The following is a 14890-nucleotide window of genomic DNA, read 5'->3' on the forward strand; positions in this document are numbered from 1 at the left end:
GGTTTCCAGATCATTTTTCCTATCAGAATCCTTTAGAAAACCTACACTGACGTCATCACAGACTATTAAGTGCTTGCTGCTGTCTGATAGACAGCATAGTATGGCATCCAGATTCCTCATAAATAGTTCAAAATTTCCCACTGTGAATCCGTGTACAATTACAATTAAAAGTGAACAATTTTCAGCATTAATTCACAAGCACACACCTCTGTTTGCTGATCACTACAAAATCTACTTGTCTCAATGTTTTTGAACTTGTGTTCTGACTTAATGTACATAATAACTCCTTTTTCCTATGTTATTTCTGCATGAGTAAGCTCCAATAGTGTAATATGTTATATGTAACTTATCTAACCCTGATCAGACAGGCACAGGATGTCTATCTTTCCAGAGCTCTCTAAATTTTCCAAACAGACATGAAGCTCTTCTACCTTATTACTCGGTCCTCTAATATTTTGATGAAATTAGCTAAGCTTACTTTTTGGTGCTTTATCAAGCATTTTGTGCTTGAATCCTGGTTCTAACCTAAAAAAGGTGCCCCTCTGACAGCAGTAACCACAGGGATCTTGTTATGTGTGGTGGTGGCCCCGCATATATTATATGCAACCTATCTTTCCCTCTCCTGTTCAGGTGTTTGCCACAACCAGCAGCAGCCTGCTCAACTCAGTGTTCAAACAGTTCACAGCAGTATTTACTAAGGGCTGGTCATGATGCTGCAAGACCTACACAAATCCTACATTTGTGGGTGTAGTTGCTATTTATATTTCATTGAGGTCACTGCTAATGCTGTACTTACTGTCCCTATCCAGGCTTTTCCCTGGTGCACCAACTATAATAGCCTGATCCTCTTTGACAAAACCTTTGCACAAATTCCCTATGTCCTCCACCTCCTGATTAAGGCTAACATTTGGCTTCACAATACTTGTGACCTGGTACTCTGTGCCCAATTTTTCCTGTACCATCTGGCCTACAGCACTCTCATGACTACTACTTAGAAGCAAGACTCTTTTCTTCCTACTCTCTTTCAGTACTGGCCTACATTGAATTTCTTTGCTAGAAGTCTGCTGCATCCTACTGTGGCTTACAACTGGTGAGGCTCTTCCCCTCCTTATTCAGGTAACAAGCCAAATTTGTTTGATACTGTTCGTTGAAATGTAGATGAAGTTAGTTAAAGAGCTGTTCTTCTTTCACCCATTGGTTGTTATCTTCGCCAAGTTCCCAAAACCTCTTTCCCCTTTCAACCTATCTAGTACAAATTTCACATGATATAATTCAGCCTGAGGAGCACAAATGTATGCCTTCTGCTCATCATTTATCTTGTGTTTTTTGCAAAGTGTACAGTTACCTGTGAGAGCCTCATTGAGTTTCTCATTCAGTTCCCACTACAGTCACCCCAGTGAAATTCCAACCCACATTCTATACATACCACTCTCCCTGCGACTCTCCTTTGGTGACAGTCACTCTTCTCACACATTGTAACACAGATTACATGCTTAAAAATAGAATTAAATCACCTAAACTTTACACTACATGAATTTTCAAAACTTGCGAGGAGAAAAAGTGCATATAATTCTTAGGAAAAACCATTTTATTTCCATTTTTAAGTTTTTTCCATTACTCTTAACATAGTTTGTTTACAAAAAAGTGTAACATTTATTTGTTAACATTGCTTTTTTTTTGTTTTTTTTTTTTAATCCTCTCATACTGAAACAGGTAGTTTTACTCAATGTGCTGCAACTGAATGTTGCATGTACAGCAGATAAAAATGTTCTGTTTTCTAAGCGGAGTCTCCGACAAAAAATATTAGAAGAATGTCTCCAGTATTATTTACTGTCATAAACACACTGAAAAGTAGTCTCACAGGAAAACATTTCTCCACGAATTATTTATAGTAGTTGGCTCATCAAATATATTTTGCAATGTACAATCTACAATTTTACATGAACTCTGCAGAGAAATAAACATAGGCAGGAATTTAATTTTAAATGGTCTCTCATATAAAGAACGCTCAGTCAATATGAGCTCTAATATCTTCATGAACAGATCACATTATCAACACAAAGTTTTTGGCAAGTGATACATACAAAGAGATGCTTATCTCTATGTCATTAATACCCTTACAGTCTGTTTTATAAACAGAAAGCTGTACTCTTGAGAGCATATGGTAGCTCCTGAAGAGTGATACAGTGCATGTTAGATTTTACCAGTGAAACAGTTTGCAGCACAAGGTCAGAATCATGTTTAACTTAAAATCTAGACTCCCAGTCTAGTGTCTTTTCCACATTATGATGTGATTTTTTACTTAGCAATGGCAGTGTGACTATGCTGCGCTAGAAGCCAAAACTAATTATGAACTAAGACATCTTGTTTAATAAAGAAACAAATCTAGCAACTTTAGTAAACTTCTTACAGATGCAAACACACAAGACCATCAAGCCCATTCAAAGAGAGTGTAGATCTACTGAAATTATGCTACTCTGGCATAGTTCCTAGACACACTTAGCCTACCTCTTTCAGAAGATGTAATATAACACTCATGCATGGTTAATATCTTGAGTTCGGGAACATTACCATGACAATAATTTAAATAGTTACTGATGAAGCAGCATCCGAGACTTCAGTAACACTATGTAACTTACTTCCTGGCTTCAGTGTGCTGGATTTTTGGATTTTGTTTCCACTTTGTTAGCAGTACTTTCACTCCACTGTTCTATGACAACTGTCAATAGAATTAAAAGAATGTAATTATGCTGTGATACATTCACTGACACACTATGGCAGTCCATTTCTGTGAGTGTTGTGCCTGGACTCATCACTGTGTTACCAGCTTCTGAAAGCTGAGCAGCAGTGGCCCTTGTGGCCTCCGGAGGAAGGTTTTGGGGTCCAGAGGCAGAGGAACTGGCGTATGCACTGTGGGGCCAACGACGAAGTTGCTGAGGATGTGCGCAAGGCCAAGACGCACCTGCATCAGACCCATCCTCATTCCTGTAACAAAAGCACATGTTTGTAACAGCACAGTTCATGTGTTTACATTCATGTTAGAAGCCTAACGGTCTGTGCTCATCTGTTGTAGCAATCAGACAACTTGCCCTTGAAGCTGTATAGACTTTAACAATTATACGACATCCAACAAAGTGTGTGTGTTCTGGCACCACTTGGTGAGCAGTTTTTTTATCTATCCAATTGCATTATTTTGTGAAAAAGTGGAAATGGTTTTTATTTTTGATGAAATTGTAGAACTCTCAGTTAGTGGTGAAGTTGTATGCTGAAAGGTATCCTGATCATGCCAGACCTTTGCAACTAATCCTTGCAAATATAATTTTAAAAAAAATCAAGAAACTGGAACTGAGTAATAAAATACACTAACAGTAAAGAACAGCAACTGATGAGAAAAATGCCACTAAAATTTGACAGTGGTAATATGCAGTATACACATCACTAAGAGGCAGCTTGAATGTGCAAGTGCAATCAGCCAGAGGAGTGTTCCATGAATACTATATTCCAATGCATTTCATCCTTTTCACATTCTGCTTCATCAACAGCTCCATGTCAGTAATTTCGAAAACCTGTTACAGTTCAGGGGCAGGCTTTTCAGGAATCACATAAGTGGTCCCTGTATTATTGGTGCAACTTAAAATAACCACAAGTATCTACAGTTAACAGATATGCTGCCACAAATATTAGAGGACGTCCCACTGTGGTTCTAACATGATGTGCATCACACTTACTCACACAGATAGTTGCAACAGAGCTTCTTAACAGAATATTTGGATATTGGTTGCACTGACTGTTCTGGAAATACAAAATGATTCATATTCTCATCAGACTTTACAGCTTGGAATTTTCATCTGTGCATTAAATTAAAACAAGAGTTCTACAAACAAATACTGAAGAATCGTTAAAATGTGATGCAACAAGGGCCTGTACTATGGTAAGTCCAGTTGTAATTAAGCACAAAGATGGATGTAGTTATGCATACTGTGATACCAGCTGCCATACTGGAATGAAATTCACGTTACCTAAGCAGCTCATGATTATGACAGCTAAGCTTTTGGTTATTCTTCAAGCTCTTCAATATGCCGAGAAGCACTTGGGCTCTGAGTTCTTTGCACTTTCTGATTCCAGATCAGCACTGGAGCTATTCCAAGGCATCTGCACTGTGGACAGTCCAACCAGCCAATAGCATAGATGTCATGAATCTGAGGTTACAGATGATAAGCAGGAACCAGGAAGTTAAAATGTGCTGGGTAAAAGTACACTGTTGCATACCTGGCAATGAAAGAGTAGATAGGCTAGCCAAAGCAGCTGTCTATGATGGAGTAAAAGGATACATGGAATAATCAGCCACAGATCTCTTAAACATAATTAAATCAGCAATCTGGGAGAAATTTAATTCTGAATGGCAACAGACCTTTAAATACAAAGGCACAGAAATCATGCCAAAGTGAACCCACTGCTGATTCCAAGTTTCTGGTGATTCCAAGTTTCTGGCACAAGAAAAATCAGTGCTCCCAAAGACTGACGAGCACTACAAGACACCTCACATTGAACCACAGCTATTACAGGAAGTGCCTACACCATATTGGGCTGGTGACATCACTATTGTGCATTCACATCATTTTTGGCTACGCAAACGGATACTGTCTACAAGTTACCTCCTACATTGTCTCGTTGCTTGAAAGGCTTGACAATGTGTCACTCTTCATGCCTTTTTGTTGGAGGAACAGGTCAACTTCTAAGATGATTCTACTGTAATTTTATGGTTATATTGATGTATAATGTATTAAATCAAATGTTTGATGTGTTGAACCTTATATGTATGATGACATCTGATCCTGGTCAGATGAAAAAAATTGCAAAGACTCAACATTTTGAACACAGTCACACATGAACTGTACCCAAGTTACATGCTTGTTTGCATTTGGTACAGTAGGAGAGACATTTGTAGGACCTCTTCTCTTGAAGGCAGAGGGGTTTGTTTAGCAGTGCTGTTACTGTTTCACCAACATCCAAACATATTAAGTCTTTAAAACCCTCTTTAAAGGGTCTTCTCAATGACACAAAAGGCATACATTACCATTTTAAAACATGAAATATTGGTGTCATATTTTGGCAGCTATAAAACTTAAAAATCACTTTCCTACATCAGGGAATTTACCACATTGTCAGCAAAATCTGCAGCTCAAAACGTTTACTCATTATGATTGCATTTGAGTTGGCCTGTCTTAGCTATCCCACCTCTTACTGAGGTTACAGCAAAACTATGATCCTTTGCAGTGGTGCCCATTTTTGCAGTTTATGAGGTGACATAGACAGTTCTTGTTATGGACCTACTGTTCATAGCCAGAGAGTAAGTTTGTAGTTCCAGAAACCATACATATGCAACTCCACTTTTTAAAGTTCTAAAGCATAATTTCTCAGATACAAATGGACAGAGCAAAATAAGGTTGTTACCAATATTTTAATTGAATTCTAGCTTGTTCTTTTCTTACATTGATATAGTATTTTTAAAATAATAAATAATAAATTCAAACAATGGAAAATCCAGGATGGAATTAACAATATTAGAGAAGGAAAGTTGCTACTCAACATATAGCAGAGATGCTGAGTCGTGATAGGCACAGCAAAAAGATTCACACAATTATAGCTTTCGACCATTAAAGCCTTTGTCAGCAATAGACACACACACACACACACACACACACACACACACACACACACACACACGTAAATGCAACTTGCACACACGTCTGCAGTCTCAGACAACTGAAACCACACTGCGAGCAGCAGCACCAGTGCATGATGGAGGCTGGGGTGGGGAGGGGGAGGGATAGTATGGTGGGGGTGGCGGACAGTGAAGAGCTGCAGTTTTCGGAGGGCAGGAGAGAAGGTGGGGAGGGGGGGGGGGGGGGGTGGAGGGGTAAGTAGCAGAAAGGCGAGAAATAAAAAGAAATTAAAAGACTGGGTGCAGAGGTGAAATGATGGCTGTGTAGTGCTGGAATGGGAACAGGGAGGGGGCTGGATGGGTGAGGACAGTGACTAACGAAGGTTGAGGCCAGGAGGGTTACGGGAACATAGGATGTATTGCAGGGAAAGTTCCCACCTGCGCACTTCAGAAAAGCTGGTGTTGGTGGGAAGGATCCATATGGCACAGGCTGTGAAGCAGTCATTGAGATGAGGGATATCATGTTTGGCAGCATGTTCAGAAACAGGGTGGTCCACTTGTTTTTTGGGCACAGTTTGACTGTGGTGGGGATACAATGGCTACATCGGGTAATGAAAAGAAGATGATCCCAGAAAACCGGAAAAAGGGAATAATTGTTCTGATCTTTAAGAAGGGAAATAGAAAAGAGTACAAGAACTATGGGGGGATAACGCTGATGAGTCACTGTGCAAAGATTTTGAGAAAATTTTGGAAGCATGAATTTGGGCATAATTACAAGGAAGAATGAGAGAAGAGCAACATGGCTTCAGAACAGGAAGGTCCACAGTGGATCTAATTTTTGCTGAAAGACAGCTGCGGGAACAGCACTATGAATATGGAATAGATCTACTAATGACCTTCCTGGACATTGAAAAAGAGTATGATAGTGTATGTAGAAGCAAAGTGTGGAAAGCCTTGGAGAACAGAGTAGCAAAACAAATTATTTGGAGGATAAGGGAAATGTACCATGATAGTGTGAGCTGCGTGAAAGTGGGAGGAGAGAGATCAGCTTGGTTTTAACAGAAGAATGGCTTGAGGCGGGGAAGTGCACTTTCACCATCACTCTTCATTGTAGCGATGAATGATATACTGGGTACAGTAGCACAAGTAATTGGTGAAAAGAAGATGAAAGCTATGGTGTTTGCAGATGATCTGAGGATTTGGGGGAATAAGGAGGAGGAAGTACAAGAGCAGTTGGATGTATGGGAATGAACAGTACAAGAATATGGGATGAAATTTAGTATAAGTAAGATTGAGATGTTTATCACAACAAGAAAGAAGGAGAGAGGAACAACCGGAATAAGAATTGGTGGGGAACGATTGAAGAGAGTGGAGAGTATAAGTATCTAGGAAGCCTTATGCAGGCAGATGGAAAAAAAACAACAGAGAAATAACTGAGTGGGGGAGAAAAGCAGAAGACCGAGAGACAGATGGCTGAAAGGAGTAGAGGTATGCGTCCAGAAGAAAGGAGAAGACTGGACCAAGGTGAAGACGGAGAGATGGTGGCAAGACAGAAGATGATGGAGAGGCCTGTGTTCCATACAGGCCAGAGGCTGGAAACTGTCCAAGATGATGATGATGATGATGATCAGCTGTAGTGATTCCCATGTCTGTTGAACATATACAGACTACTAATTGAGTGCTGCATCGCAAAACTGATTTAACCCTCTTCTGCATAATAAATCTGCAAATCATGGTTTTTACATCTTTCAACATCCACTAGATACTAAACTTCATTAACAAGATGTTTTGTAGCTTCTCTTGAGGTGGCTATAACACACTAGATGCTGAAATTTTTTTCAACAGTAATTACAGTCTTTGCAGGAAAAATATTGTGCATCAGGGGAAGAGGTTATTTAAAACTACAACAGAGCTGCCTCTTCTCTTGACAGATTCATCAATTTATGCACAGTGTTAATTCTAATTGCTATAATTTGCTATAAAATGGTATTTCCAACTATTTTTGAAAGGTTCTTAATTAAATACCTTGGGCTTTGGTAACTTATTTAGTTGCAACCACCTATTAATGATTTTATGTAATGACTCAAAGTTTCTGGGAACAGTTCATATAATGCATGCAATTTTTTGTGAAGGTGACTGAAGTACAGTACTTACCAATGCACTGTCTGGGCCCATCACCAAAGGGCAAGTAGATGTAGTTAGGCTGCCCCTTTGAGTTCTCCTCACTGAACCTGTCGGGTATGAAGTGATGCGGCCGCTGCCAGTACCTCGGGTCATAGTGCAGACCCAGCACCGAGATCACCACCCCTGTGTCTTTGGGCAGCACCACAGATGTGCCGGGGATCTTGTAGTCCCGTGTTGAGCGCCTGTCCAGGAAGTTGACCACGGGATACATGCGAAGGGCCTCTGTGAGCAGGTAAAGTTAAGGATCGGTAGGGCTGTGACACAATTCTGTTTAATCCTCCACTTTTTATGTCAGTTAAGATCTGGGTTCGAGAAAATTTTTTGACATAAGTGACATATCATTTGCTCCCCAACCACCCCTCCCTCCCTCTCCTGCTCCCTCAGACATTACATGGCTGTATTCCCTTGGACTCCTGGTAAGAACTTTAAAAATAAATATAAAGCTAGACTTAGTAGAAATTGGTTATTTTCTCTTAAAACGAGTACTATAGATACATTCCTCTGTAATGGGAATAAATTTCTACATTTTATTCCAGTGCTAAATGTTACAAGAAAAAAACAATTCATATTTATTTAATGTAAATCTTGAGAGTTTTAAAAGCTTTTAGTGAAAGCAAAAAAATTAGACCTACAGTACTGTTCTAGCTTCAGTATTAATGTGCTACCAGTATGGCTAGAAAGAATGGAAACATAAAATTTGTTATCATTTTTAGTTCGATAACTGAGGTTTGCAATTCTCTAACTTGCACATTATTTCACTTTCAGTCAGAACATGTACTTATACTGAGATGTTAAACATAAGGCACTATTTAACTGGGGAAAACTTACCAGTAAGCAGTTAAGTGTTAGGGAATTTTTCACAAAAATAGTAGAAAATTGACAAACATGGCAAAATTTATTACATATGCAACCGGAAAAGATAACACAAATTTGTGTGTGTGGTATGAAACCGAAATCAATGGGAGGACCTGGATTTGACTACTGATGACAGCACCAATTTAAAGTGACATGCTTTTCACTCAAATCGCAGTGACTGCGAATATTTGCACCTAGATCTGAGCACAAGAGATTTATCATAATAAAGATTTTGTTGTTATATGTGCAGGATGGGTCACAACTTATAACGAAAAGTCACATGTGTGACTTTTATTATAAAGAAGCAAAAAGTCTCATGGCAAAGTAGACATAGTAATCAACAAATATTTGGTGTCCTCCCACAATTCCTGAAACTGCCAGAGACAGTACCATTCACCAAAAAAAGGTGACGAATGTGAATTGTCCAGTTTTTGATTAATTTCAATAATTCCAGCTTGTGGCACTAACACTTAGTGTCCTAAGCAAGGCATCTGACTGCATCTCACACAAGATACTGCCTAATAAGCTGAAGTGTTATATTACTGAAGGTGTTGTACTGGCAACTCTTCAATCTTATCTTGAAAACTGGGGGCAGGCAAAGTAAATCCATGGAGCAGCCTCCAAAGAACAAAAATTCAAGCATTGTGAACCTCTCCTCTTTCTTATTTATGTCAATGATCTCATGATGAACCACCCTTTTGTGGCAAAGGAAAAACTGCTGCACAATCTCTACTAAGAACAAATGTACTCTTTGGAAGCTTCAAATAGTGGTTTATCAAAAATAAAATGAAAATGAACAAAGAAAAAACACACTAATTTCATGTGCAGCCTGAGCCAGGTTGGTTGCCAGGATAATAAGGAGGCTGTCAAACTGGTGGACTTCATGTTTGATAGCAAACTGTCTGTGAATGAGCCCCACAGTGTATGTGTACTCCAGGCTCTCTCATTGTTAAGTGGCCAGTACCTCATAACAGAGTGTTATGTACTATTTAATAGCCATATTATGGCTTGCTGTTATGGGGACATTCTTCAGCTTGCAAGGGCATGTAAATGATACAAAAAAGATGTCAGGATCATCACATCAAGCAAAAGGCTGGTGCACTATAAATCTACATTCACCCAGTTAAGAATAATGACCATTTTCAGCCAGTATGTGTTTTTATGCCTCGTCAGTGTAAAAATCCAAAGGGGCTTTCAGCATGAGGCGAAAAATACATAATTATTACACATACAAGAAGAGGAAAATTTAATTGCCTGGAGCACAACGAAGTTTTCCAATGATTGCTCTAAAAATGTTCATCACACTGCCTTGAGAAATGCAACGACTGGCATCAGAATTATTCAAAAGGAAAATTTCACAGAATTTGAAACAAGTTCCATTGTACTTTATTGGAGAATTTTTCAACAGTGAACAAAGTGAACAGATAAAATAATAATGTTTTCATCTGGCATGTATGTCATCACTGTGAACAACCTTCTTTATACGTTATTCAAAAATTGTAAACAACTTGTGTGTCTGTATTATTCATGCAGTCTGTCCAATCATAACTGGTAAATGATGAAGATCTTGTGATAAAGTATACTATAAAAGAAGCACAAAGTCATCCACAAGAAACTTTATGTATTTTTAGACTATCCTACTTGGTCCCTCTCTAACACAGCTTCAGTTCTAACTAGCACAATATTTGATATGCAGTCATTTCATGAATGTGTCATTTGTGGATCCATGTTTCTTAGAAAGTATTTACTTCTATTATTCTCTACTTTCAGAAGTGTCTGTTTTCACTATTGATTATGATGCAATTGTACACAAATTTTGTGCTTGGTATCTCTGGCGCCTTTCTCAGCACAGCACTACAAATGACTGCGTGTCACTTGGGCCTTAAACTGGCCCTGTTAAGTTTGACTGGAAGCTCTCAATCTGTATCTCATTGACTGCTTCAGATGGCAGACTATGGTACTCATAACCTAAATCTTGATGTGGTAAAAGTTTATTCTGTTCCAAGATAACTGCCACTTTCAGTTACAAAATAAAGTGCTTGAAATTATCTGTCTCCCCTTACGTCAACCATTTTACACATATTTACTTTACCAGATCTTGTCCTGCAATTCATGTTTTTGTATTTGGTTTTTTCTTTTTAGCAGTTATCCCCAACATTAGTATCATGCATTGGTAGGCAGACCCACAGTGACATAATGGCTTTTATGAGATACAGCTTCCCTGAACCAGTCACACCAAACCTGTTATGAGAGCACTGCTTAACTCACTTTTTAACTTTTCCATTATAAAGCATTCTGGAGCAACTGAGGTAGCTCAGTCAAAGTACAAGGTGAAAACACAGTGATGCAAGTAATTTGTGTCTTCTAAAGACAGTATTTTAAATGTTTTGGGCTTCCAGCCACATCAAGTGTTCAAAATACCACCTAGAAATCCAGTTATTTGTAAGTGACATGGTCCAGCTTTTTTTCACACTCTTACATTGTCTTATTTTCTGTACAGAGGCCGTATTATGATCAGATGGTCAGCATTGTGATTGGAACCCTCTTTATGGAGAATTTTAAGGATATTGCCTTAGACAACGTCCATCTGAGGCCTAGTTGTTTCTTCCAAAACACTGATGACACATGTATCATATGGCCCCATGAACATGAAAAACTTGGCATGTTCTTGAAACATATCAACAGCATTGATGTCCAGTTTTCTGTGGAAGTAGAAAAAGCTTCTTTGATACCCTCATCCACTGCAAATGAAATGGTTGTCTTGGCCACAGCATCTACAGAAAACTTATGCATACCAATCCATACTTTCATGCTATCAGGCATCATCACCCAACACAGAAGCACGCTGTGTTACAAACATTGGCGCATCAGGCAAGAATGCTGTCAGATGCTGATAACTTGCCCCATGTGCTGAGCTAACTACACAGAGTCTACAGGGACAACAGTTGCAACATTTAGCAAATAAATGAAATGACCTCAAGCAAGAATCACTATGAGATCACTGACGAGGTACTGGGAAAGAAACTTGCTTTTTTGCCATTCTGTGGCTCATTGTCAGGCAAGATACACAGATACACCACCTGCTGAGAAGTCACAAAATCAAATCGATAGTCATGTTTCCAACAAAAAATTTGGTAATTAGTAAAAAAAAACACAAACCCCATTTAAAAATAACAGAAGTCTATTAATGAGGTAACATATACACTATACACACTACAGTCAAATAGCACACTGAAGATTACTCAGCCACTGGACGATTTCTCCAGCAATATTGTGGATGTCTAATTCCTCCCACTTTGAAGCCATAAATTACAGAATTTAAAATATGTTCTATAGTTTGAAGTTCACCATACTCACAGAAGAGCGTAAAATAAGGGCGCAACAGTAGCCCATCAGCAGTCAATGGCAATGGCCAAGGACAGCTTGCCTGAAAGCTCAGTGGCATTTTAACCATTTGATGCAGCAGGAATCTTGAGATCATTTTATTCAATGTTACCACCATCACTCTGCATTCTTACACCAATAAATTCCATTAAAACTTTTGAAATATCTTGCCTTGGCAAAGTCTAATTCCAGATTTGTAATCTATTAAACAAATGCAATCATTTTCTTTATATTTAAACCCCTGTTCTGTTAAATTCTTATTTTAGCTGTTTTCAGTAACTTTCTTTTGTCTGGTTTTAGACCATCAATCCAGTTCAGCCAGTATACTGTAAACACATTTAGCATAAAACACAGACCCACAGTCTGTGAAGGTCCCTGAATTCTATGTTTATCCACTGTGACATGCTTAAAATTGGCCTTTGGTGTTGTTTGAAATCGTATAAATAATAATGTTATTGTGTGATTCCGTTGGATGGCTTGGTTGCTGAGACAATGCTGACACATGCTACAATTACAAAATCAGCTGCCTCCACTTAGGGTGGACAGTTTTTTTAACAGTTACTGGCAGAGTGGCAGGTGTTGGCCTGACAGCTTTAATTGGTGAAAGATATGTATATACCTTTATCAACAAACAATGGTATGGTGGCAACAGTGTTGGTGGCCATATTGAAAGCCATGTTTTTACTTATGGTGGAAGCTACCAATAATAAAAATAAATAAATAAATAAAAAAATTGCAGAAAGTTTTGAAAATTCCTGGCAGACTAAAACTGTGTGCTGAACCTGGACTTGAGTCTGAGACCTTTGCCTTTTGCAGGCAAGTGCTCTACTGAGTGGGCTATCCAAGCATGACTCATGACCTGCCCTCACAGCTTCACTTTTGCCAGTACCTCATCTCCTACCATCCAAACTTACACAAGTTCCCTCTATACCTTGCGACAGTAGCACTCCTGGAAGAAAGAATACTGGGAGTACTTGGCTTAGGCACTGCCTAGGGAAGTGTTTCCAGAATTAATATCTACTTTGCAGTGCAATGTATGCTCATATGAATCTTCCTGGCAGATTAAAACTGTGTGCTGCAACTGGACCAGAACCTGGGACACGTAGAGCACTTGCCAGCGAAAGGCAAAGGACCCATGTTTGAGTCTCATTCTGGCATAAAGTTTTAATCTCCCAGGAAGTTTCAAATCAATGCATACCCTGCTGCAAAGTGAAAATTCATATTGATTACATGAAGTTTGTCTGTTATTAAACCTCTAAGATCACATCAGACATATGAAGCTGTTGACCCGAAACCCTGTATGAAATGATAACCACAAGATAAGAACATTGCTAGAAAAAATTAGTGCACCTGGAAAGATGACACCAATTTTGATCCGATGACAACATATGCCACCGGTGGGATAGTAGATGTATTGATAATGGTTTCAACTTTGTCTGCCAACAGATAACATGGTGGCATAGCTACCTGACTGCCATCTGTGTCTACCTTTTAATAGGAAATGCTGATAGCCAGAAAGCTCAGTGTAGTGCAAATGTATGAAGCAAGCAGGCATCCATGCCACAGAGTTGCACTTGTGCTTTCTACAGCCAACTGAGCACATCTGAGAGATGTTAAACTGTGGCCTTCCAAATGGTGGTGGGATTGTTATTTTGGAGAATTGTCTCACAAGCTTGATGTGCTGCATTACCTGTGCAATGATTCTGACATCAGTGGATGCATGAACATTCTCACACCCATAGATGAAGTTCTGGACATCCATGCAGCACAGATGACAACAAGAATTGTTGTGTTGTAAGGGCAGCAGTGGCAAATTGTACATCTACCAAATCATAGATAAACGGGTTTGTGAGCCCAGATGTCTCAACACGAACTGTTGCAAACCAGTTATTAGCAGTGCGTCTACAGACACACAGATCTCTAGCTCATCTTTTCATGCTATGAAATTGATGTGCATGGCTTGACTGGTGCTGTCAAAGGATCACTTGGAAGATGGAATGGTGCACCGTGACCTTCAGCAATGAAAGCAGATTCTGTCTGCATGCACATGATGGTTGTTTGTGTGTATGCTGTAGACCTGGTGAGAGCTGTCTCACAGAGTGCAGTCCTCCAAGACACATTGGCTCCACCCTACATCTTATGGACTGGGATGCGATAAGCTATGACACTCTTTCACCTTTGTCTTTCTGGAGGGAGTGCTAACCAAAGCTCAGTACGTGCAGAATGTTATTAGACCCATTCTTTTGCCATTCTTGCAACAGGAAGGTGATATGTTGTTCCAGCAGGATAATGCTCACCCACACACTGCCTGTGAAACTCAATGTGCTCTGGAAGACATGCATAAACATCTCTGGCCAGCACAATCTCTGGACTTGTTTCCAAATAAGCATGTGTGGGATATGATGGAATGAGAAGTGACTTGGGTGACTCATCAACTAACAACTCTTACAGGTCAAGCAGGCATGGTATAACAATCCCAGGAATTCACAATCTGTATGATCGATTGGATAGGCAGCACCTGCATTGCAACCCACGGAGGCTACACCATGTTCTAATATGGGTGTTTCAGCACGGTTCAATACTGGGTACCTCAGAACTGCTTGTGTTATTGATCTATTAACATAGTAATTTTATGTACTCCGTATTCACTATTGCAACAGTAGATCTTCAGTGAATCAGAAATCTTTAAAAGAATGTATTAATTTTTTTTCCGGCAGTGTATATTCAAGGGATTGTGCGTTTAAGAAGCTACCAGTGGGGGTAACAGCACTTCCAGGATAAAAGATGTACCCTGGCTTCATC

The 14890-nt window shown here is 39.3% G+C and overlaps 1 protein-coding gene across 1 annotated transcript in view; it reads right to left on the bottom strand.

Annotated features, from left to right (window-relative positions):
* Nucleotides 1-1626: 1626 nt before the first annotated feature.
* LOC124711482 (cytochrome P450 6j1-like) overlaps nucleotides 1627-14890 on the bottom strand; it is a 102636-nt gene continuing 89372 nt past the window's right edge. Inside the window, exons 7-8 of the mRNA XM_047241590.1 lie at nucleotides 7820-8071; nucleotides 1627-2985 (exon numbers count right to left, since the gene is read on the bottom strand). Of these exons, the coding sequence (XP_047097546.1) occupies nucleotides 2813-2985; nucleotides 7820-8071 (425 nt within the window). The 3' untranslated portion in view covers nucleotides 1627-2812. The remainder of the gene's footprint in view (nucleotides 2986-7819; nucleotides 8072-14890) is intronic.

Source organism: Schistocerca piceifrons, chromosome 8, assembly GCF_021461385.2.
Source record: "Schistocerca piceifrons isolate TAMUIC-IGC-003096 chromosome 8, iqSchPice1.1, whole genome shotgun sequence".
In the NCBI taxonomy this organism is placed as follows: domain Eukaryota; kingdom Metazoa; phylum Arthropoda; class Insecta; order Orthoptera; family Acrididae; genus Schistocerca; species Schistocerca piceifrons.